Source organism: Maniola jurtina, chromosome 2 (assembly GCF_905333055.1).
Source record: "Maniola jurtina chromosome 2, ilManJurt1.1, whole genome shotgun sequence".
NCBI lineage: Eukaryota > Metazoa > Arthropoda > Insecta > Lepidoptera > Nymphalidae > Maniola > Maniola jurtina.
In genome coordinates this window covers 5924688-5949749 of record NC_060030.1, presented here as the reverse complement: position 1 = coordinate 5949749, position 25062 = coordinate 5924688, and the positions used below count along the sequence as shown (strand labels likewise).

General features: G+C 36.4%; 2 protein-coding genes and 1 long non-coding RNA gene across 6 annotated transcripts; 1 reads left to right on the top strand and 2 right to left on the bottom strand.

Moving 5' to 3' along the window:
- The first annotated feature begins 935 nt into the window (after positions 1-935).
- LOC123877407 (tumor protein D54) lies at positions 936-12064 on the top strand. Of its 3 annotated transcripts, none has more exons than XM_045924186.1 (6): positions 936-1209; positions 6140-6303; positions 7157-7260; positions 8093-8152; positions 9622-9784; positions 11181-12064. In XM_045924186.1, the coding sequence occupies exons 1-6, from the start codon at positions 1191-1193 to the stop codon at positions 11298-11300; spliced, it is 630 nt and encodes a 209-aa protein (XP_045780142.1). In that variant the 5' UTR covers positions 936-1190; the 3' UTR covers positions 11301-12064. The 3 variants fall into 3 exon arrangements, with proteins under 3 accessions (XP_045780142.1, XP_045780132.1, XP_045780133.1); XM_045924176.1 differs by lacking the exon at positions 936-1209 and adding an exon at positions 4064-4766; XM_045924177.1 differs by lacking the exons at positions 936-1209; positions 8093-8152 and adding an exon at positions 4071-4766.
- An 8882-nt stretch (positions 12065-20946) lies between these two features.
- LOC123877397 (protein ALP1-like) lies at positions 20947-24553 on the bottom strand. 2 transcript variants are annotated; one of them, XM_045924164.1, is made up of 3 exons: positions 24142-24553; positions 22902-23300; positions 20947-22730 (listed from the first exon to the last, which is right to left on the bottom strand). In XM_045924164.1, exons 1-3 carry the CDS (start codon positions 24429-24431, stop codon positions 22418-22420), a joined length of 1002 nt encoding a protein of 333 aa, XP_045780120.1. In that variant the 5' UTR covers positions 24432-24553; the 3' UTR covers positions 20947-22417. The 2 variants fall into 2 exon arrangements, with proteins under 2 accessions (XP_045780120.1, XP_045780111.1); XM_045924155.1 differs by having other exon boundaries at positions 20947-23300.
- Positions 20947-24679, bottom strand: LOC123877424. The gene is made up of 2 exons (XR_006798590.1): positions 24549-24679; positions 20947-21772 (listed from the first exon to the last, which is right to left on the bottom strand). It is a non-coding gene; the product is annotated as an uncharacterized LOC123877424 (long non-coding RNA).
- Positions 24680-25062: the final 383 nt, after the last annotated feature.

The following is a 25062-nucleotide window of genomic DNA, read 5'->3' as shown; positions in this document are numbered from 1 at the left end:
TTAGCGCTATCTCAATAGGCTCGTTTTTGGTGTCTCAGTGCACAATCTTGTTTAGGTAGCATGTCTCTGGTGTAATCACTACGTTTGAGACGGGGCTTCCATACAAAAACGAAAATTATGAACACAGATTACTCAGTATGTTATGAAGCCCTCTTTTCGGACATCGGCTTTTTATTCCAAAAACGTGTAGATTTAATCATTTAAAACGATAGAGTAGAACCCTCGTGTGACAAATATGCTTAAGTTATGAGAAAAAAAAAATTGAAATTCGATAAATTTTTGTCGGGTACCTATAAGTGAAAAAAAATTCCTACACTTTAACTAATCGCAATATTAATAAATGACAAAAGTACGAAAAGTAGCTTAAAAGGTTATCTTAAGCTTCATATATCAAAACTTTTACGCACCTTGTAACTTTCTTAAAACTAGAAATACACTGATTTTTTGATTTTTCGTTTTCATTTTTTTTCGCCGTTATTCCGCAGTATTAGGAAAAGTTATTTCTCTGGAAATACTGGTTTTTAATATTGCTACTTATCATAAAAAAATGAAGTCCATGCATAAATAGTTTCCATAACTTTTTTTTTTCTCTTTCGTCTGACTTTACAACAGCTTTACAAAGATTAGCCAATGTCAAGTTTGTAGTTATTTGTAACAAGTTATTTAAACTATACAAGTATGGACCCCGTCTGTGCCGGCGCTCGCCGACATACGCACGGCACCCCCTTAGAGCGCTTTCCAGTCAGTTTTAACAAAAAAAACACTCCAAAAAAGCAGAGCACGCCCGCCAGCTAACACCAACAGACGAAATCATTCCATAACTTGTAAATAACTACAAACTTGATATTGGCTAATCTTTGTAAAGCCAGACGAGAGAAAAAGAATACCTAATCTGTGGCCGTATATAAAAAGTACTCCTATAATATTGTAGACTGTAGTTTGTAGTCTTTGGCTTCGCCTGGGTTGTAAAATTGTACTATTTTTCATTCTTCTGACTTTTGAGCTGAGGCTTGAGAAATTCTTAAAGAAAACTCTTTGAGCTGAGACATTTACCTCAACGAATAACAAGATAATATAATTATCCTAGAATTCATATTTTCAATAGTGAATAGACCTTTACAACTTCGAGCTGAATTTTACTCAAATTGATAAATTATTCGTATTGAAGACTGAAACTTTTTCTGCAAACAATGAGTGGTGTTCAAACAGGTAAGTAGGTACCTAGTTTTTACATTATTACAGTCCGGCATTTATGTTGAAACATTTTGTAAGATTTATTACATTTCCAATTATTTATTAGAAGCTATGTTACTTTATGTTAGATGCCAGAATTATTGTTACTATACTTTAATGTTAGTATTGCAAGAATTAAATGCGCCTCTAAGTAGGGTAAGTTAAATGTGACACCAAGTTTATTAAGTGCTCTGAAGTTCTTCACTAAACACAAAACCCTTTAAGAGGAATATGCAGGGCAACTGTGGGTTTATGCTCGGCTCCACCTCAGAGAATCGTCTCCATCTCAGAGAATTCAAAAAGTGTGGTGTCACCTACAACTTACTATTTTACTTCACTTATTATTTTATACTTGCAGACTTGCCCAGTTTCACAATGGTAGACTTGCCTATTTTATTGATTTAAGGGGATTCTCTGAGCCGTTCCCTCCCTCTGAGCTATTTTTGAGCAATTTTGACCCCTTATATTTTGTTAATCCCTGCATTTACTTAAAAACTTATTTATACTGAAAAAAAACAACACTTCCTGTCTTACCCGGGTCAAAATTGCTCAAAATTGACTCAGGGGGTATGAAGCCTCTTAATGTGAATATTATACAAAGTAGTACAAACTACAACTGTACCAACTGTAATTTTCTCAATATTGATAAACTATAGAAAACTATGCAATTCCACTCACCCAGTTTTTGAGGACTTTCCTGGCACAGTGGTGAGTGATGTGGTCGTATAAGTGGGAGATCCTGAGTTCAATTCTTGGCAGGGGCAATTTAGAAAAATATAATTTTTCTTTTTGGGTGGGAAGCTTTGGCCATAGCTTGTTACCACTTTATGGACAAAACTGTGCTACCAAGCACAGATTTGTTTGGGGTTCTAGTACAATGTTGCATAGAAACCAATAAAGGGTATGGGTTTTATAAAGAAACTGCTCTAACCCTTCTAAGTTAGACTGCTTTCATCTTTAATATAAATCCACAGAAGTTTTAAGTTTATAAGAGAATACACAAACAAATGTGGATTATAACTTTGTTTTATATTGTTTAGACATACTAATTAGTAAATTACCCATGTTCATTGCACAGTTGTAGTACACTTTAAGTTTTCAGTATCCAATTGAATTGAATTGTTGAAATTTAAAAAAAAAAAAACTGTTGTTGGACTCAAAATAATTGCCATTTTACACATTCCTAGCACAAGAATTGCATTGATATTACAGTAAAACTTTAATCAAACTCAGTGCTATGCACTTTTTTACCTCAGACCCAATACCAGTCATAAAAATTAAAATATTAAAAATATTGCCATTTTTCCCTACACCTATAGTTCCTTCTAACATAGGCGGGAAGTCACCTTGCAGCACCAGGATTAAGGAGTTGGATCCAGATTTTTATGGAACCATCTTGCAAACTCTATCCATTAAAAAAAAATTGAAATAGGTTCAGAAATCTTGAACAAATTGGTCTACCTACTTATCAAAAATATTGGTGATACATAAGCGACTGAGTGTACATTTATGTGTGTTACTTCATACCTAAGAATGATACCTGGTTGTTTTTATACAGTGTGTTTTTTTACCTGGGACAGAATGTGGAAAATGGAAATCCAAAACCATAGGAGATACAGGGAAACTGTTTTAGGAAACAGATCTCTTTCTGTGAAAAAAGTGTTGCTTTCTGCTGTCCATAATGATAAACGAAACTGACTAAATTTTTTAAAATTCTAATTGACTTGTTTCATGTAACGATCATTTCATTTTATCGAACAAAAAAAAAACGGGACAGTAGTTAGTCAACAATTAAATATTTTCTAATACAATAAAAGAATGTAATATTATAAAAATCATAGCCGAATTTCTTACTCATGCACACAAATTACTTACTCATGCACACGTCATACAAAAAGTGTTCCATAATTGAATTTCATGTTTATAAGTACTATATAATCTAGTGCTTAAGACTTCAGCTTCCTATTTGGGGGGTCTGGGATTCAATCTCGGGCACGCCTCTCTAATTTTTTGGAGTTAAGTACATTTTGAACATTAAATATCACTTGCTTTAATGATGAAAGCAAAACATCATGAGGAAAGTAGGTAATTAGACAAAATCAGCTCTATTAATTAATTATGAAGTTAATTTTCTCAACATATTATTAAAATAAGTAGGTAACATGCATGGCATGCTAAATGAATCCAGATTTTTTAACTCAAAAGATGTACAAAAGTTCTAATTTTTTAGTCAATAACTAAAATATGTTAGAAATCATAAAATTGTGACTGAAAAACTTCTTTATTACTTAAATAAGTAAAGTATCTATCTATCTATCATCATATCTATCATTTTTGTCGCGAGTGTATTCAGAAATAAAATAAATTATTTTAAAACATTTTTACAAAACATTTTTGATTCTTTTCAGTATTTTATAATGAGTACATAGTTGTATTCATTTATAGTGAATTCATTTTTTTCGTTTATTTCTTTATTTAAATTTCTCAAGAGGAAAATGTATGAATCATTGTAATTTGCGCAATCAGCAGTTTTTTGTGGCGTATCGTCAAGCAGAGGATGACGTAATATGCCTCTTGTATTCAAAGTCGATGGACCAGTGCTGAGCGCGCGCCGCTCACCCGCCGCCGGCGCTGTCAATAAACTTTGGCCAAACGGACGAACTTGGTTTTAAGTTGTTTTGTTCTCCGACCACGCGCCCATCTCACGGCATTTTCGCCGTATGTTTCAAACTTTGAAAGCGTGGTTTTATGTGATAGTTACAAATAAACCTCCACGATTAGAGGTCAAGATCGTGAATTTAAACTGACAGAATCTAGCTCGTACAGTTGTCGGTGAAAGTGGCAAATACGAGCACTCAGGCAGCGACGCGAGACGAACGCGGGCGCGCGTGCTCGTGGAGCCCGACGTGGCGGAAGAAACGAAAACACATATTGCGCGCTATTTGTCATACGAGACAGTTTTATTTGTGCTAAAAACACAGAACGATGACAGTAGAGTGAAGAACCGATGAAATGTTTAGCAAGTGGACATAATATTGCATATTGTAGCCAATGTGTCTTATATTGTATATTTGGAGAATATTCTGTGCGAACCGATCGGTCGTCCCTGTGAGGAATATGTGTGAGTGCCGCGGAAGACTAGGTAGATAGATTGAATGGAATGGCGAGCCATGCGGAGGCGAGCGTGGAGCCAACGAGTTTGGAGTACATGGAGGATCCGTACTTCCTGCCCCCGGATGACGATTCCACTCCGAGCTTCGACGTGGCCGTCGACGAACTGGACGAGCTGGAGGACATCGTGAACTGGCCGCAGGATGACACCGAGGCCGAGTGGCGCGCGCTGCCCGACCTCGCCGAGTCCGCCCTTTGTATTGAAACTGAATTTTACATGGACAATCGCCGGCGGCGTTTGCGGATATTTAGGAAAAAAATGCGTGAAGTTCGGGTCACATTTCAAGATTTATCGAAGCCTTATCTTGCCAGAATGTCTAGCCACACGAATTACAAAAAGTTCCTCGGTATTACTCCTGGAGGTTCGTGCACTCATAAGATATTTTATTTATTAAAAAAAATCCTGGACTAATATAGTTTATTCAAGATTATTAATTATAATACAAAATTTCCATTAAAGTGAGTATATATTATTTATTTAATGAAATTACAACCTTGTCACTCACAACCTACTTGTACCTAGGTACCTAGGTACAAGTAGGTTGTGAGAGACGTCAATTCACGTGTTGCCAGTTAGGATTGTGATCATTGTCTTAAATACCCAATACTACTATTAAACCCAAAAAAAAAATATTAATAAAAAAATAATGATCGAAGAGTTTCGAAACAATGTTTCATTACTGGTAGCTGGTTTATTAAAATACCTACCAAAACTTTTCACAACAGCTTGTGAAAAGTTTTTGTAGGTATTTTTTTTACATTAAGTATATGTAAACATTCAATACATAGGTATGATCTTCAGCTCTTGTTCCATTGTTTTTGCTTAGTGATTTACATGATTTCCTGCCTACTCTGCAAACGGGTACATACCTACTTGATTTTATGAATATGTTATAATATAGTCTTGTCAATTTGCTTACAGGATTATTTTATAACTTGATCAATTATCGCAAGTTGTGTATGTTTATCGGTTCATCGTTCCCTTCCAAATTGTCAAACTACTCCTTCAATTTTAATGAATGGAATGAACGGATTAAGCAAATTAATCTTGTAGTTCCTTGTATAGTGATCATCATCAACTAATTGCCGGCTTTCTACAGGGCACGGGTTTCCTCTCAGAATGAGAAGGGTTCTGGCCATAGTCTACCATGCTGGCTAAGTACGGATTGGCAGACTTTACATAACTTTAAAAAAGTTATGGAGAACTCTCATGGCATGCAGGTTTTCTGACGATATTTTCCTTCGCCGTTAAAGCAAGTGATATTTAATTGCTTAAAACGGACGTAACTTTGAAAAGTTATAGGTGTGTGCTCGGGATCGAAGTGATTGAACCGACCCCCGACCTCTCGAATAGGATGCCGACAACCCTCCACTTTCCACCTCCCAAGGCCCCACCAACCTCTCGGTTATTAGGCCGAATCATGGGAGAGCCCTCCGGTACTTGATCTTGGCCTGCATCCCAGGGGCGCTTTCTTGACTTCCTACAAGTTGTTTATCTCTGTCCTTGTCCCGTGAGTCTTTCTTTTCTTTCTGGGGCAGACGTGCACGAAAACGCAGATCCCCGCGTGCCACGCGGTCGTATCCTCTCTCTCTCTCGAGCACCTCTGGGCACTGATCCACGATCACGTTGTCAAGCTGTTTCGCCTCTTATAGAAGGCGGACAGTCTTAACCGCTGGGCTATCACGGCTTCAAGTATAGTACCGACATTGAATTTTAAAATAATATTTGTTTTAGCTGAAGAGGCGATGGGGCCCGCGGGCGCCGGCGACGCGAACACGCCGGACGAGCTGGCGGGGCTGACGCCCGAGCAGGCCGAGCAGCTGCGCGCCGAGTGGAGCCGCGAGCTTGCCAGGGTCGAGGACGAAATCGCCACGCTTCGCACGGTTTTGCAGAGCAAAGTAAGCATTGTTTACATTTACCTGTCTTAAGGTTAATGTCTTAAGGTTAAGGTCTGTGTGACTATTGTGTATGTGTTACAGTAAAGGCTAAATGCAGAACTCTGAACACTATGCTACGCCTTACTGTTGAGAACATAGTGAAAATGATAGAACTCTTTTTAGGCCTGATAAAGTTAAGTTAAGTTAAAGTAAAGTTAAGAAAGTATCGTGTCTCTAAATCTCCGGAAATAGGTAGGTAGGTGTGTGCGCTTTAAGAAATTAAACAGCACTAGTTTTAAGTTAGGAGAACTCTCAGACTTTCTAGCTTTAACCTGCAAGCCTGAGAGTTCTCTATAGTGTTTTCAATGTTGTGTGGAGTCTGCCAATCCGCACTTGGCCAGCGTGGTGGACTATGGCCTATTACCTATCTTTGCCTACCTAAACTTGGTTATTAGACTACGTCAGAATATCTTGCATACAACACAAGTTTTGTTTTTTAATAATGAGAACACAAAATATTGCTTTGAGTACCTACCTATGTAATTTGATAAAACTAATACATAAAAATATATGCTTAAACTATTATCGCCGCGGACTAGTAATATCTTCTCACGGTCATTGTGATCATTGCACCTTTAGTTCATAACATTATTGTTTTTGTACAACAATGTGAATTGAAACTGATACTTATTTACAACTCTGTTTACTAGTCTACCTATTTTACAACTAACTCGTAGATGCTCGCGATTTCGCTTGCATAGAATGCCTTGAAGGCACTTGCACATTATTTATAGGGGTTACATGCAGCTCTTTCGATTCGAACCTATAACGGCAGTATGCGATCAACTTATAACTAAATATATTGTGTGTTTAGATACGTCAAAGCTCCGAATTAAAACGGAAACTTGGCATCACAGTGTGGAAGGAGATCACTGAAGACGTCAACCAGGGTTTGAAAAACGTCAAAGAGAGCCAAGTGTAAGTAAAATTGCGTGGTTTTTAATACACCTTGTTTAAGCGTATCACATTTTCTCGAGGGTTAGAACATCACTTTCACTTCTCTTGTTGAAATTTTATTTTGCTTGTATCTCATCTCATTTTTACCAAAGCAGTGGTGATGGTGGCATATTAAAGGCCTGGGCAGACACAGAGCGCGGCGGCACCAACGTAGTATGGTATGCTAGCAGCACGCCAGTATCTCGCATTAAATGTGTGGTATTAGCCTGTCGAAATGCTAACAGACGCGGCTTTGCGCCTCATGCTAACTTCACTGTTAAATTCGTTACGTTACCAACCAAAGGACAAAATAAATGCCGTGTTACCAACATTATTAGAATGCGAAGTTAGCGGAAGCCGTCAGGCCGTGCTTTTAACAGTTATAGTGCGCAAAACAATTAGTCCGATCTGAAAACGACGGGTATGACTTGACATTGTACAAAAAAAAGATCTCACCTGGGCTGATGTATTTAATATATTTAGTTCATATGCACATGTTGCAACATTTGCACAGGATATAGACTAATAACCATGTTGCAACTTCAGACTGGACAAGTTGTTTCGAACGCACTATTTAAAAGTTAATTTGTAAAATAAGAAAATGTGTGTAGAACGTAATACTACCGAGTTCGATAGCGAGTACAACATCGCTACTCCTTTGCACGCTCCGCTGTAGGTATTAACGCCTTCATACAGTTTCTTGATTTCGCCACAACTTGAAGTTAGACCGCATTGGACACGTTTCCGTCGCGCGTTGTGTTTGTCCAAGCCTTAATAGTTTCTTTCTTTTGATTTTTGATTTGTTACATAACAGTTATCAAACGATAGAAACTCGCGTGGCTGCGCTTACACAAGCTGTGACTGAATCACCCATGTAAGTACAGTTATAGTTTGCACTATTCCGGAAAACATTAACTAATATTATGGTTCTAGGAATATATTTATCGATAGTTTTAATCATAGTCCATAGTTATTTTGGATGTGGTGGCACTTGAATGATAAAATATGCTACATAACACAAGTAGTATAGTGTAAATACTCGTACATATTATTTTACATTATTTTTATTTTATTTTTGATACTATTGTAGTTAGTGCTGAACTTTGTTTTACTTAATAATATCTATTATGTTCTAACCCAAAAGAAACGCGATTTGCTACATAAGCGCATACGCATTGATAATTTCTATAGTTGGGAGATTCCGGTAGATACTTCGAATTTCAGAAGGAATTGCTCTGAGAAACCAACATATCTAGGTACTCAGTTTATTTATTTATTGATTTGTGTCAACTGATATTTTACTACATTATTCTTACTCCACATTTTATTAATCATAAAATTCTCACCAAAGAGAATGTGCGGTTATCATTTTATGAATTATGGTATAAAAGTGCGAAGTTCATATACCTATCTAACTCTAAAAATATTATTTACTTGCTACATTTTTTAAAAGAAGAAACTGACTAACATCACCGAAGGTATAAATCTACAAATTGCTGTTGGGTCTAAAAACTTGAGATTTGACATAAATAAAACAATATGTGGAGCATATTATGTAGGTTTTCTCTGTAACACATTATAATCCCATAAGAAAACAATTACGCGATCTTTAATACACCAAATCCACGTGGAGTCGCGGAATAAGCTAGTCAGAGCATAAATTGTTAAAATGCCTAATTTATGCGGACAAAAATGTAATCAATGCAATACTAAACTCGATAGGTATCGACCACTGTATATTTCGACACCAGAGTTGCATTTTTTCTACTCCATTAACATTTATGTGCGATACGATTTTAAAATTCGTAATGTAAGACCGTCGCATATGATAACAATTGATGTCATACGTTCATTGATATTTGATGTGAAGTGTGGATGACTCATTTTTGTGAAAACTAACTTTATCGTCGCATGTTGTGATAATTCGATAGTTTTATTGTGACTAATCTTGTTGAAGATAATTTAATCTAATTTATCGGTTTGTGTTGTCCATACTGACCTATTTTATCTGATTTGTATAGAATGTAACAACCTGTAGGTATCTGGTATACATGGGTATCCACTGCCTACATTTTATAAAATTTTATTTTAATTAATTATTGTCAATTACATAAAAATTCAAGCAAATGGAGGACAATTTTTTTTATCATAAACTTGTCGCGTATTGTTGAAATTTCAAATTTCTCTTCAATGCTTTGTCCCGGCGTCTATCTCAAGAACGGGGTTGCAAGTTCAAAAGTTCAGGAATTCGCCTCGATTCGCTGTCAATGTGAATCGACCAATAGCGTGAACGTGACCCACTTAGGTAACTTCACTTTACGCGGTTTGTGTTTTGTTGCGCAGATACCAAAAAACTGAATCTGTGATAAAATCGACTGCCGAGAAGACGACGTCGATCTTCGGCGGCATCACGGCCGGCGTGTCCAGCAAGCTGGGCCAGATGCGCAACTCGGAGTCCTTCCGCTCCATCGAGGAGCGCGTCGGCACCGCTTATGAAAACGTTAAGGTATCGAACGTGAGGCATAGTTATGACAACGTATATCAATCTGAGTTGAGGCTCATTTTGTTGTGGGCTCTTCTCACACTTGGGCGCGTTTGGAACCCTCGTAGCTTTAGTTTTAAGTTTACGTAATTAATTATCACCATCATATAAATCTAATAATTCCGACCATCAAAAGGTGTACAACAATCCGTAACCGATTGCGATAATTAAGCAATGTTAACTCAACTCGGTAACAGGATGGGTGACCTACTTTGGAGGCCCGAATTCATCATTTTCGCGTCCTCCATGTCTCGGAGAGCACGTCCAGCCATCGGTCCCGATTAATCATTATCTCTAACATCTGATAATGTTCCTGATTTTGATAGCAACTAAATTTTAGAGTCTTCGCATCTTTTTCTTACCAATGTTATAAGAAAAGGACAGACCAACCAACTTTAAAACAGATAAAACAAAAAATTGTTAAGACATCAAGTTGGTAATTTGTGCATTTGTGCAATTAATTTGACATCAAGTGCCCGATTTTCATGTTTTGTTCATTGTTCGCAAATATCATAGGACATTATAATATTATGTACTATCACATCGGATATATAATACACCATTAAAGGCGATTCAAGTCATGAAAGGTTAGTCAATGCTCGTAATTTTTCCGCTTTACCAGTTACTTTAATCTCTTATATGGTTTCTGTGATGTCGGAACATACGTTTTAGCCCTAAATATCGTAATTGAAGCTGGATTAAGCACGCTAGTCATTTTGCGGATTTATATAACAATGTCGGACAGTCTCGAAACGACAGATTGTTACAAAGCACATTAGTGCGCGCACAATAAACCACCAAATTCGACACCACTTACATAAGCTCAGGTTTGGTAATAAAATTGTTTTATGATGTTGTGTGCGAATATTAAAATAAGTTACTCAACTTTTAAAGTCGGATTTTTACTTTCCACTTTCGATCTACATCCATACTAATATAATGCGAAAGTGTATCTGTCTGTCTGTCTGCTAGCTTTTCACGGCCCAGAAGTTTAACCGACTTTGTTGAAAGGTACAGAGTTAGCTTACATCCCGGGGACGGACATAGGCTACTTTTTATCCCGAAAAATCGAAGAGTTTCCACGGGATTGTCAAAGACCCATGCGTTGAACCGATTTATATGAAAGATAAAGGGCATGCATCCCAGAAATTGACATAGACTTACTGCACTGGACGCCCATAATTATTATTATACTAAATGACATATAGATGGCGCTGTTCGACGTCTGTCTTTAACATGCAGTGTCCTAATAAAGTTGTTAGGTATATCTTGTACGATAGTACGGAACCTTTCGTGTGCGAGCCAGACTTGCACTTGACCGGGTTTTTACGTAACTTAACATTATGAAATAACGTTGCAGGGTAAAGTGGCATCCCGGTCCAATTCAACTCAGAGCTTCGACGAGGCGCTCCGCGATGCCAGCCGCTCCGCCAGCGGCGCCACCTCGCCCACCATCCCCGAGAACAAGCCGCTGCCCTAGTGACTCACGTCACACACCACACGCACTCTCGCGCCCTCACCGCACCATGCCGCGCCCCACGTGATAGGGACAATTTCATACTTTTTTTTCTACCATAAAGTACCATTTTTTTTATATGATGGCTGCTTCAATCCTGCTACCATCTAACCTGTGGGCAACCAAGTAATATTAAATTAGCTTAAGTTAAGTTCTAAATCTAATTTACAGTCCAATGACTGTCCTTAGTTAATTCTATTAGGTACTTAAAATTCACTGTTTTTGTGACCTAGTATTTCATACATGACAATTTTTAGGGGTTTTTTCAATGGCATCCATAATGATCTTATCTAAGATTCATAGAGTTCATTTCGACTTTGCTCAGACTTAACAAACTGTTAAAACGAGACAGCGTTATTCGCTGGCATAAATCTTGTCTCGTTTTAATTGAAAATTAAGTCAAAGTACGTTCTATAGACCTCAGCCGAGAGGCCTTCTCGAACATAACGCGTACTTAGCGTGCGTCAAGACTACGCGTCGCATACTAGCGCCATGCTATAGCATTGTACTATTCAAGTTTGAACTCTGTCACAGAGTGCGATGCTAGAAGTACGCAACTCTCTAACGCTACGTTAAAATGCTGTATTGAAAAAAATACAGAGTTGTTATTGTACGCTAGGCGTTATTGCGTAAATTATTCATAATGATGCTGTTTGACGTCCAAAATACGCGACGTTACTACGCCACGTTATTTGACGCAACTTTTTTTATCAAAGGTCAAAACGTGGAATTAAGGTAATTGCTATTTGACAAATCGCAAAAATGCTGTACTTTGAAGTAAATTGTTTATTTTTCTAAAGCATTAACAGCTATTAAATACATGCAATTAAAAACTTCAGTTTGTGAAGATTATAAGGGCCTTTTTTAATTTAGTATACATTATCCCAATAATAAAAAAAAACCAAGTTGAAAACATTGCTGTTCGCAACTTGTTCTGTAAAAGTTTTCTTTAACATCTTGATACTTTGAAGCCAACCTCCAGAAAATGATATGTTTAGGTTTAGCAATCAATTTTAACTGTTAGTTTTATACTAAATGTTTTTCGTTTCTTAAATAATCTAAAACTAACCAAAAAACTTCCTGTGCTATTTATTTTCTTGCAGGCGCTCTATGGAATTCAGTGTCCACTGGACTGTCATGGCGGAAGGACTGTGCGCGTCATTTCGTCGCAAAATATTATTTAAAATGAATATAAGCTTATTATTTTTGAATGAAAGTTGTGTTTATAATCGTTGAAAAATAAAATAGGGATTTTTTCATTTCTAAATGAAGCCTGCTTATATACTAAAATTTATTCGAAAGTTACGGTTTTACCAGGTAAATACTCGGAGGTTGTCATAGATTATGATGACAGATAGTAAGTGTTCTAAATAGGTATTATACCTATGTTAGGAGATAGCGCGCCTCGTTCCGGGTGCCGTGTTCCGAAATGGATTTCGTAGTAGTGCAAGTTTGGTGCAAGCCCCACATGACGGAGGGGTATGCGTCAGGCATTTCCTGTGTACAAAAAAAAGACCTATATTTCGGATCCATATTTCATCACTGACAATATGCACTATTCAAAGACTGTTCTTCAAGCATTGAGGAATTTTGGACAGAGACATCTCGAAGGTTCCCGAAGGCTGCCTGAGTTAGATTTGTCGGCTAGCTAGCTTTTTTCGAAATTGGACTTACTTAGCTGGATTGTGTGTTAGAGATTTCTTATGAGATATTATATGTACATAATATAACCATCATAAGGAAGCTCAGATTCATGCTGCGGGCAATGGGGAGAGCCTAAAGGTTGGAACGCCATTTCGGCGGCCGTGTTTCCTGCCATATATACCATAGATACCTGCAAGCCAAGAGTGAATAGGCATCTTCCAGGTAAGCGTGCTCCAACTTGGACCTCATCATTGCTTTCTTTAAAGCATGATTGTCGTCAAGCGCAAGCGCAAAGATTCAGGCGGCGCAAACCCGTAGCATGTGGAAGACCCTATTAAAGACCTATGTTCACTGTGGACGTCTGTCGGTTGATGTTGATGATTATGTCTTTAGTGCAAGTAGTTCAGTAGTTTCATAGTTTATCGATAACAAACAAACAAACCTTTCCTCTTCATAATATATGTACTTAGTAGCGCAAACTTGGAAAAAATCTCGTGGAAACTCTTTGATTTTCCGAGATAAATGTCATTTTACCTGGCAGCCCTAATCAATTTTATCACTGATAATAATAACTAATTCATAACCGTTAAAACTAAGAGTCAAAATCTCGTTTTTCTAGTCGAGTTCCGTAGGCTCTTTGAACCCACCGCATTATTATCCCAAGAAAACCTACCATTAGATGTAGGAATAATGGAAAGAGGTCACAACCCTCAGCAATAAAGAATACGATGCGGAGAGAGATGTCACTCTCAAGGTCTTTAAATGTATCCATGCAAAAAACCACGTCGACTGGTTGCTCCGTTGCAGCGTGATTGAATATTAAACCAACAAACACACTTTCGCATTTGAAATATGGCCAGTGATTATAAGAAACAGTTTAAATCTCTCTCTGCTCTCCGAGAGACGTTAGGCAAAGTGAACACGAATTATGACACTTCTGTGTTCTTATACAAGCTTAGGTCTCTCAATTTTGTCAATTAATGTCAAATTTCTTTCTCAGATCAAAACCTAGTAAGTGGTTTAAATTCAAGAGAAGTTTAGGCCGTAGTCTTCAACAAGAAACTCGGCGGTTGCTCTTTTCAAAGATTTGATATACAATATTAAATTGCTTAAAACGCACATAACTGAAAAGTTAGTAGTGCGTGATTCCAGGATCGAACCCCCGACCTTCGATTAGGAGGCGGACGTTCTAACCACTAGGCTATGACAGTTTTTAAATTAAAGGGGTTTAAATATTTTAGTGTGAAGACTGGCCTACACATTTATTCATTAGATGTGCATCACTTTCTTTTTTAGGGTTCCGTACCTCAAAATGAAAAACGGAGCTCTTAAAGGATCACTTCGTTGTCTGTCCATTTGTCCGTCCGTCCGTCAAGAAAACCTATACAGTACTTCCCGTTGATCTAGAATCACGAAATTTGTTCTCGGATTTATTCCTTTACTTGGGCTATGAGAGTTGAGACCTATCTACCTGCCCATAATTCTAGGTTAACGGGAAATACCCTATCGGTTTTCTTGACAGACACGACAGACGGACAGACGGACAGAAAGACAGACAACAAAGTGATCCTATAAGGGTCCCGTGTTTCCTTTTGAGATATGGAACCTTAAAAACATTATGTAAGTATGCAAAGTATTTCCCTTGCAAGCCATATTTAACAGTTGACATGTAGAGGTCATTGACTTTTCCTATCTTACTTTTAAGTTTTAATGCATCATTAAGTATTTACTGTTTTGACATGGTATTTAGATAATGGGTGATATTTATTTTATTTTATCTAATTCCTTTGAAAAACTTAGTAAGGCGCATTAATCTATAAAAAACCTAGCCAGTTCATAGACTTACTATGTTTTAAAATGGTCAAAGCGACTTACTAGCTTTTAATTTTACTTTAATGTGGGTGTCCTTACAATACAACGGGACATACTATGAAAGTTAGGCTTATGACATAAAACGATTTTCGGAAAAATGACATTTACTTTGTTTTGATATGGGGCGGTCGATATAATTAGGTACTAGGGTAAAGGCTCAAGTAAATGAACAGATTGGACGTTTTTACATGTATTAAGAGCTGGAATAAAAAACCGGCTGATATACCTTTTTTAAATATTTTCTTACAAATTCTTAGACTTTTTTCAATTTCAATTTCAAAACCGTGTTCCGTTCAAACCGTTCAAAAGTGCGTGTGCGTGCGTCCATGTGTGTGTGTGAGTGTGTGTGAGTATATACTTGTCTGTATGTTTGTACGAGTGTTTGTTAGTGTGGTATTGCGTTGTATAACCACATGTGTAGCGAACAGAGTCAAAGCTTCATACAAGCGCGCTACGATAGGTACACTACTACAAGCTTGAGGCGCGTGTGTGCGTGAGCACAGGCGCTACGTCGCGTACGGAGAGAAATCGGTTTATACCGGCTCGGCCTGTGCTCAAGCTCAGGGGCTGCAGTACACGTCGCGCGTCGTGTTTTCATTTAATTTAATGTTAATGATAATAATTTAAATAGTGTTTAAAATCTATTTTCTTGAACTGTCATAGATTTTGTTCAAAATCAATATCTGAGGATCCCTAGGATCACAAAACAGGATATTGTTACCAAATTTAAAAAAATCGACGCCATTTTGAAATTCTTTGTTAATTGACCGATTTCGTTCAAAATCGATATTTAGAGCTCCCTGGGATCACAAAATAAGAAACTGTTACCAAAATTTAAAAAAGTCGACGCCATTTTGAAATTCTTTGTAAATTGACCGATTTCGTTCAAAATCGATATTTAGAGCTCCCTGGGATCACGAAATAAGAAACTGTTACCAAAATTTAAAAAAGTCGACGCCATTTTGAAATTCTTTGTTAATTGACCGATTTCGTTCAAAATCGATATTTAGAGCTCCCTGGGATCACGAAATAAGAAACTGTTACCAAAATTTAAAAAAGTCGACGCCATTTTGAAATTCTTTGTAAATTGACCGATTTCGTTCAAAATCGATATTTAGAGCTCCCTGGGATCACGAAATAAGAAACTGTTACCAAAATTTAAAAAAGTCGACGCCATTTTGAAATTCTTTGTTAATTGACCGATTTCGTTCAAAATCGATATTTAGAGCTCCCTGGGATCACGAAATAAGAAACTGTTACCAAAATTTAAAAAAGTCGACGCCATTTTGAAATTCTTTGTTAATTGACCGATTTCGTTCAAAATCGATATTTAGAGCTCCCTGGGATCACGAAATAAGAAACTGTTACCAAAATTTAAAAAAGTCGACGCCATTTTGAAATTCTTTGTTAATTGACCGATTTCGTTCAAAATCGATATTTAGAGCTCCCTGCGATCACAAAATAAGAAACTGTTACCAAAATTTAAAAAAGTCGACGCCATTTTGAAATTCTTTGTTAATTGACCGATTTCGTTCAAAATCGATATTTAGAGCTCCCTGGGATCACAAAATAAGAAACTGTTATCAAAATTTAAAAAAGTCGACGCCATTTTGAAATTCTTTGTTAATTGACCGATTTCGTTCAAAATCGATATTTAGAGCTCCCTGCGATCACAAAATAAGAAACTGTTACCAAAATTTAAAAAAGTCGACGCCATTTTGAAATTCTTTGTTAATTGACCGATTTCGTTCAAAATCGATATTTAGAGCTCCCTGGGATCACAAAATAAGAAACTGTTACCAAAATTTAAAAAAGTCGACGCCATTTTGAAATTCTTTGTTAATTGACCGATTTTGTTCAAAATCGATATTTAGAGCTCCCTGGGATCACAAAATAGGAACCTGTAACCAAAATTTAAAAAAGTTGGCACCATTTATAATTCTTTCTAAATTGACTGATTTCGTTCAAAATCGATATTTAGATCTATCGATCGATATTTAAAGATCGATATTTAAACTAGGCAATCACAACAAAAACAAACTTTACCATCTTGTTGAACAAATAACTATTGTTAATTAAATTGTATCCTCCAGTGCCAGCCCTACCAAAATAGTTATAAATTTTGCTCGCTTCTTAGAAGCTTTGCCTCTGTTTGCTACTCTATGGTATAACACCATGTTAGTAAATCTTAGTATATTTTTAACCGACTTTAAAAAAAGGAAGAGGTTCTGAATTCGTTGGTATCTTTTTTTTTATGTATGTTCCCCGATTACTCAAAGACGCCTGGACCGATTTGGATTTTTTTTTTGTTTGATAGGGTATACTTTGCAAGTGGTCCCATATAAATTTGGTAAAGATCTGATGAATATCTTTGAAGATGGAGAACAGAACTCCTCAATGGATAAGAGCAAATTCAATTTTTTTTTTAATGTATGTTCACCGATTGCTCAAAGACGCCTGGACCGATCTGGATTTTTTTTTTTTTTGAAAAGCTAGGTATACTTTGCAGGTGGTCCCATATAAATTTGATGAAGTTCTGATGAATATCTTCTGAGATGGAGAACAGAACTCCTCAATGGATAAGAGCAAATTGCTCGCGATCAGTGTAATTGCTTAGTAAACAGTAGGGTTTTAGCTGGGCATGGCATATTATTATAGTACAGTGGGGCCACTAAAAATTTTGAAATAAAAAATTTTCAAAATAAAAATAAAACCGACTTCAAAAACCACAATAACTTAAATTATTTTTTACTTTTTAGTGTTTGTGATTTTGAAGTCGGTTTTTTTCTTTTGAATTTTTTTTATATTTATTCTGGTATTCTGCTTTCTTGGATATGGATCCCTCTTGGGTATCCCCATTTCTCTCTGTCTTTGGTACTATCAAGCTAATTTTCTCTCGCGATTTGCACAATAGCATTAGACCAACGCGTCTTCGGTCTACCTACCTGTCTTTCTTTCATCTGTAAAAATCGATACAATATGACCATTTGCATTTCAGTTTTAGGGCATGTCTCAAGGTGTCTGTAGGCTTTGTCTTTTTTCTTATGTCTTCAATTCTCACTTTGAATATTTTTTGCTTAATTTATGCACCTTGCCATCGCCCTTTAGCAAGTCACTATTTCTTTTTATATTCTTTGTCTGGACCCATGTTTGGCTGGCATAGGTAAGGCATGGCAGGATGCATGTATCTATAACGGATCTTTTAAGATGTACTGGGTAAGCTCCTTTCATTCTTTCCTTTTGTGCCCAGTAAAACAAGCATACTCGGGCTACTTTGAGAACCCATTAGCAGCTAACAGCAAGGCCTGGACTCAAATTTTTATATGTGGAAGCTGTATTTCCTCGTTGCGTTTATGAGCAAATAAGAATAGTTAACTACTTTTACTAAAAAAAAATTTATAATTTGGCGCAAACCATCTAAACACCATGATGATTATTATTTCTGCATTGTGAATATTACCAGAAGAAACAGCAAAAAAAAATTGTTCCAAGCGGCTCTATTGTAACTTGCAGTCTTCTAAAACAGGTTTTATTTATTATTATTATGTAAAATAGTTTTTGATTTATCGCGCAAAATGTAGAAAAAAATATACAATAAGTCAAAAACTGAAAATCTGACATTTTTTTTAAAATTCCAAGGCGAAAATATACTTAAGATTTTATTAATAGGAATGGAGAGTTTATGCACTAGATAGAGTTCGTTCATTCACTGAAATTCCCAGTTCATTTACTGGCAATTTATCCTTTTGTTAAATAAAATAATTTATAATAATTAATACCACGCATTTTTTTGCGTTTTTGATATTTAAATAATTTAAGAGTGTATACCTACTGTGTATAGACACAGATAAAAAAAAATATAAAAATTATATATAGAACGATATCTTAATTTTAGGTCAAAGTCAGGGTAGTCCTTATTCGTTCATGTACTGGATCTTTTACCCTCCTACGTCAAAATACTAAAAGTCCGCGTAAATTTCGCAGATTGAAATGTCTGCTTGATTAATTGTCAATAGAGGGTCATGACATGTCAAAATTGCTAGTTTGAAGGGGAAATCGTCAATGTCATTCGCATAGGTTTTCCTCTTAATATGAGAGCTTGTATGAAATACTTAAATGTGACGTCATAAGCATGACTAGTTTTGAATTTCGATAATTTAGAATGGTAATTAAAATAACTGAGAACGTGGATTTGACGTATTTTGGACGACACTCTTTTTTTTCTCAATAATTTCAAAATTGACGTATTTTGGACGACCCTCTTTTTAATTGGGTTTTTTTATCATTAATACTGCTATTATTTGTATTGGAGGCAAATGTCATAGACACAGCTTCGTTGGCTGTCAATTTATTTTTAACGAACTTCCAAAAAGGACGACCTCCTTTTTGTTTAAGTTTTAACACTGATTTTTCTGGAACGGTTTGCAAATTTTTTTAATCCAAAAAGTCCCTACTTCTCAATCCTGATCCTGCAAGGTATTTAATTCGTAATCCGTAGGGATTCGGGAAGTTTTGTTGGTGAATTGGTATTTTAGGTATCAATCAATGATTTCAAAATTGAACTTCAAGTCCCAACTCCTCAATCCTGATGATGCATGGTACAGTACTCTGGAATACAGAAATTCAAGAACTGTTAATGGTCAAATAATATTGCTATATAAATAATATGCTGAGCATTGACTTCATCATATTATAACTGTGTCCTAACCCTCAATCCAGATGCTGCACATTACTGCACTAAGCTATGGGAACTGAGATGCTGATTGTGAAATTATTTATGTACTTACACTAAAAACTTAAAATGAAAATTATTTTCGAAAAACCGAGTTTCAAAGTCATTACAAAGTAAAAAAGTATGCATATAAACAAATACATAAAATATATGAAAAAAAAATGACTTTGTTTATGGAATCTAAGTGGCTAAAATCCGACAAGGCTCTTTTGGAGCTTGAGTGAGGGCGCTGTTGTAGCTTTATGCCGACACACGAACTATCAACGAGTGCACTTCTGAAGATGGCGGCTTTAGTTCCAGCTAGTTAAGATTTTGGCCATGCGCCAAAAGAGCCTTGTCGGACTGTATGAAAGTCGGTTGAAAATAATTTTTGTTATTAACTTACGTATTCTTGTTTGTTACAAAAAGCTGTCTTTATTTAACTGCAGTTTAAAAAGAAGGCGAAAATATTATATTTTTACTGCTCTCATTTTAAGGCAAACCAAATAAAAAAACGCGGGCGCGCGGCGTGGTCATTTCAAAGCAACATATTACACGAAATCTTTATAGTTTCCGGCAGAAAATATTCCACATTGAACTTTAAAAAAAGATGTGTTTTGTAGAGTGTTGTCTCTGTCGATGAAACCGACGAAACGTCACAGGTATGAGTGACCGAGATTTCACGGAAGCAGAAATCTCTTCCTGAAGTTCTGTGTACGATATTTTCTGCCGGTACCTATACTTACTCGTACCTATGGTTCTTGAAATATTATATTCACTCCTTTTCTATCAACGATTTTGTTACACAGCATTCCATGTTTGTTCTACTTGTTATGGTGTCTATTTCGTATGTTTAGTGTGAAACTATATGTAAGGAAAGAATATGTTTTGAATCGCTTCGCGGTGAGCACTTTTATATAAATATATACTTGTTGAATTCACAAAGTTGTAAATTTATATAACGACTAGGAGACTTTGTACGATGTACTTGCCGACGCCTGTTGAGTCCAGTTCAAAAGAAGATATTTTTATAAGATGCTTAGCTTTTCCTTTGATTAAAATAATCCCATTATTTACATTAAATACATATAATATGAAGATGGTAAATAAATTTATGTATTTAAATCGAATGGTCTTTTCGTTGTCCCCCTGCGTTCAAATCTGTTCAATAGTTGCAGCGTGAAGCATACAGACAAACAAAAAATTTTAAATTTTTTAAATTTTTTTTTTTTTAAATCTGGGCTCTATCGATAGTAAATCTTCCTTCAATTAAAATTTTCATGTAAGTACAGTACTCGTCCAGTTGCCTACTTTTATTATAAAATATGTACTTAGATACGAATATTTATTTAGGAATTTGAATTCGGAAATAAAGAAACTTTATTCAATTAACATAATATTGTATTTCGACCGAAGACTATTAAACTTGATGTCGATCCATACACAATATGCAATTCATCCACAATAATTACAATTACTGCTAGTGTTTGCTAGACCTTAACGAATAAATGAATATTATAAAAAGTAACAAAATTAATATTGCCATTATTAATTGATTTTCAATTGAATAAAATTAAAATTCATGATTCATGAGACACAGGGGACGTCACATTGTATTCGTGTATAATTTTATGTGAATTTTTAAGTAAATTATAGCCTCCAGATAATGCATTTTACATTAAAACCATTACATGTATTAGGGTTGCTATATATTTGGTATGACTGATATCTAAAACAATATACATAATAATATATTATAATCTATTTTGCCTTGGCCGACTTAAAAGGTAAACAAATCGCGTTTTCACTTCAAGGACCATCACGGCTTCATTGTTAACTCGCGGTAAGAACCAGGCATGGCGACGCAAACGCCAAGTTTCCGTGTTGCACACATCCACACAAACTTAAATAGGTAAATAAAACCTCGTACGCATGCGCTTACTACTATTATCGTACTGTACTGGTAAAATTCGCTTTTCGCTAGAGATTGCGTTTGCCATAAATTCTCGATATTGTTAGAGCTAGCCCGCACAGCGAATGAAAATCGCACGATTTGTTTTCGCCATTGACGCTTCGTAACACTTACAATCATAATATAGAGATGCCCGCACTGCGATTCAAAATTCGCGCGGAAAAAGTGAATTGATACAAATTGCGGTGTCAAATTCGCGCGAATATTTTGTACAGATTTATTTTCCGCGTACGGAATCTTAGAGCTAGTTCAGACATGGCGGATTCCGCGCGGATGCAAATCGCGCGGTTGAACCGCGCGGATCCTAATTACATTAGCGCCTTACAAATCGTTCATACCTGTCCGCACGGATTGACAATCCGCGCGGCTCAACCGAGAAAATGAATTCGCGCGGTCGCCGCTCGGTTTTATTTACTTGACGTACCTAGAGGGCGTTCAGTTGCTCCGCGGAAGCCGCGCGTATCGGACGGTGACAATGGATCGCTTCGACACCGAGCTATTCATCGATGAGGTGGAAAAAAGACCTGCTTTGTGGAACATCCAATGTGCAGAATATTCTAACAAAACGATTAAAAACGGAGCTTGGCAGGAGCTGGTGGAGATTTTTGGAGAAAATGAGGATTCTTTGGAAAAGAAGGTTCTTTTTGGTCAGTAGACATTTAATTATACATTTTACCAGGGTAGTTTACATGTTTTGTAATAGACAGTCCACCCCAAATAACTGAAATGTGTATAACGTTGTTTGGCGGTACGTAACGAGCGCGGGAAAACTATCACGTTACCACAGTAACGTATAGCTATTAACTGTAATATGTACAACCCACCAACGCGACGCGCCATCTTGAGTTTAGTTATTTGGCGCGAACTGTAACAATTTTAATTTCATATTTTCGTGTCTTGCCATTCTACACGACCCTCATTCACAAAGTAATTAGCATATTTGTCTCTAATGTTTAATGATGATGGTGTACCCCTTCCTGCATGTAATGTAATAAGATTACTCATTGGCGCAGTATGTAAAGTATCTTCATACTGTATACCATCTCTAGTTCTAACAAAATTGTGTAGCACGCAACAGGCCTTTATTATGTCTTCGGCAAAGTCTATATTCACGTTTATAGGCCTATGAAAAATGCGCCACTTGTTTGCCAGAATTCCGAAAGTGCATTCAATAAAACGTCGAGCTCTTGATAACCTGTAATTAAATATTTTTTTTTCATATGATAGCCCTTTACCTGCATAGGGTCGCATTACATTTTCGGATAAACCAAACGCTTCATCGCCAACTATGACGTATGGCAATGGTTTAGGATCTGTTTCAGATATTGGTTTAGGTTTTGGTATGTGTAATGACTTTTCTATTAACCTTTTATAAAATGCTGAATTTTTAAAAATTGCAGAATCACTACTTTTTCCGTAAGATCCGATATCTATGAAAGTAAAACAATAGTTACTATCACAAAGTGCCAACAGTACTATGGAAAAAAAAGTTTTGTAATTATAATACAAAGAACCCGAATCTTTGGGTTTTGTAATCCTTATATGCTTGCCATCTATGGCGCCTATGCAATTGGGAAAATTTGCATATTTTTCAAAATCTTTAGCTATTTTCTTCCATATATCTTCGCTGGGTTCAGGCATGACGTTTTTTGTGACTTTTTCCCACAGAGTTTCACATACTTCACGGACAATTCCTGTGATTGTAGATTTGCCAAGACGAAAGTTGTAATGTAGTTCTCCAAAGGAACAACCAGTACCCAGATATCTGAAAAATAAAATATTAATCTGTATCGTTTTGAAAGTCTGCCGGGTCCGCTAGTTAAAGCATAATGAGTGTCTTGAATTACCTAACCGCTACTGTATTTATATTTGTTAAAGATAGTGATTTCTGTTCCAGGTGTATCATTACAAAAAAAATGGAAGAACATCCGTGATGCTTATAATAAGGAATTCAAGAAAGGCAAATCAATTCCTTCTGGTTCTGGTGCATGTAAAGGTTCAAAATACATGTATTTCGACCGGCTTTCTTTTCTTCAGAAGACGATAGAAAACAAAGAAACTATCACAAACATAGATGAAGCCAAAAATGAAGAAATTCGGAACATTGACCAAAAGCTAGATAATTTTGTAAATGCACGTGAAATACAACCGGTACCCAATAAAAGGAAGAAAACTAAAATTACTTCAGAAGAGCGATTGGCTAACATATTAGAAAATAGTATTGAATCAAGAGATAAAATACAAAGACAAATACAAGAAAGTATGTCAAAGCAAGATGATGATGATAAACTTTTTTGCATGTCATTGTATAAAGAGTTAAAGAAAGTTCCAGAAAATAAACGATTGGCTACTAAAATTGAATTGCTCCAGGTAATACAGAAAGGGCAGAAATTACCATCGCCTATTCATATCACGAGCCAGCAAAACACGCCTAATGCAGTATTTTGGCAAAACCAACAATATTCAAACCCACAAGGATATTTCACTGGATATTCTACAATAGTACCAGGAGAGTCTCCATCGCCTTTATCATGCAATAGCACTGACGATTCACAGTCTTCTATAGTACAAAATATATATTCTGACGTATAAAATAAATATCTTACCTTAATGTGATCACGAGTTTTTCTTCTGGGGACACGCTTGACCTCATATGGGTATCATTAGATTCAATTTGTTTACTCATCATTTCTAATAATTCATCAAATGAATTTATCGACATTCTCAAATAATTGAAGAATTTTGGTTCAAAACTTCTTAATTTTGGATATAAAGTCTGAAACTGACCATGAGTAAACCGATCGCGTAATATTGGATGCACCCAATACTGCCGTTTCTTCTTTCTTTCTTTTTTACGGAGCAACAAGTACACACATATTGCTTCTTCGACTTCCATGATTGGACTGTCACCCTATGCGAATAACGGCACTCCGCATGTACATCCGCGCCTGTCTGAACACTTGCGTTTAGAACCGCGCGATTTGCATCCGCGCGGAATCCGCCATGTCTGAACTAGCTCTTACCTGCCCGCACTGCGGATGCGGTGAGCGCCCCACAAGTCACAACTCCATACTGCACAAAGTATTCGCCAGAGTTGAATACCGCAATTTGTATCAAATCACGATTTTTTCCGCGCGAATTTTAAATCGCAGTGATTATGATTCGTGATTGAGTGATTATGACGCATCTCTATATGATTGCAACTGTTACAGAATTGCGAAAAAAAACGCGCGATTTTTATTCGCTGTGCTAGCTAGCTTCAAATGCAATAGTTGATAGCACAAAATACTTTAAAACAGAGAAATAATTTAAAACACAGAAATTAAAAGAAACCAGTTGATTTTTTGGCATTAATCATAAATGACCTAAGCATTATTTTGGCGACATGAATACGGCTCCAAACAACCTGCCGTGTTATTCTACTGTTAGTATTGAACTTCCTATGCCCCACTGCCAGCGTAATGCGCGTTTCTGTGGGAAGCGACTTGTAAACATTTTAAGTCATGCTTAAAGGAAAACTAGGTAGT

What these genes read in the sequence shown, in the direction of transcription:
- LOC123877407 (XM_045924176.1), top strand. Translation starts at nt 4,394, where the DNA reads ATGGCGAGCCATGCGGAGGCGAGCGTGGAGCCAACGAGTTTGGAGTAC. An exon ending in AACGTCAAAGAGAGCCAAGT is followed by an intron (nt 7,261 to 8,092) that starts GTAAGTAAAATT and finishes GTTACATAACAG; the next exon opens with TTATCAAACGATAGAAACTC. An exon ending in GCTGTGACTGAATCACCCAT is followed by an intron (nt 8,153 to 9,621) that starts GTAAGTACAGTT and finishes TTTGTTGCGCAG; the next exon opens with ATACCAAAAAACTGAATCTG.
- LOC123877397 (XM_045924155.1), bottom strand. Translation starts at nt 24,431, where the DNA reads ATGGAAGTCGAAGAAGCAATATGTGTGTACTTGTTGCTCCGTAAAAAA. An exon ending in AAACTCGTGATCACATTAAG is followed by an intron (nt 23,301 to 24,141) that starts GTAAGATATTTA and finishes TTTATTTTTCAG; the next exon opens with ATATCTGGGTACTGGTTGTT.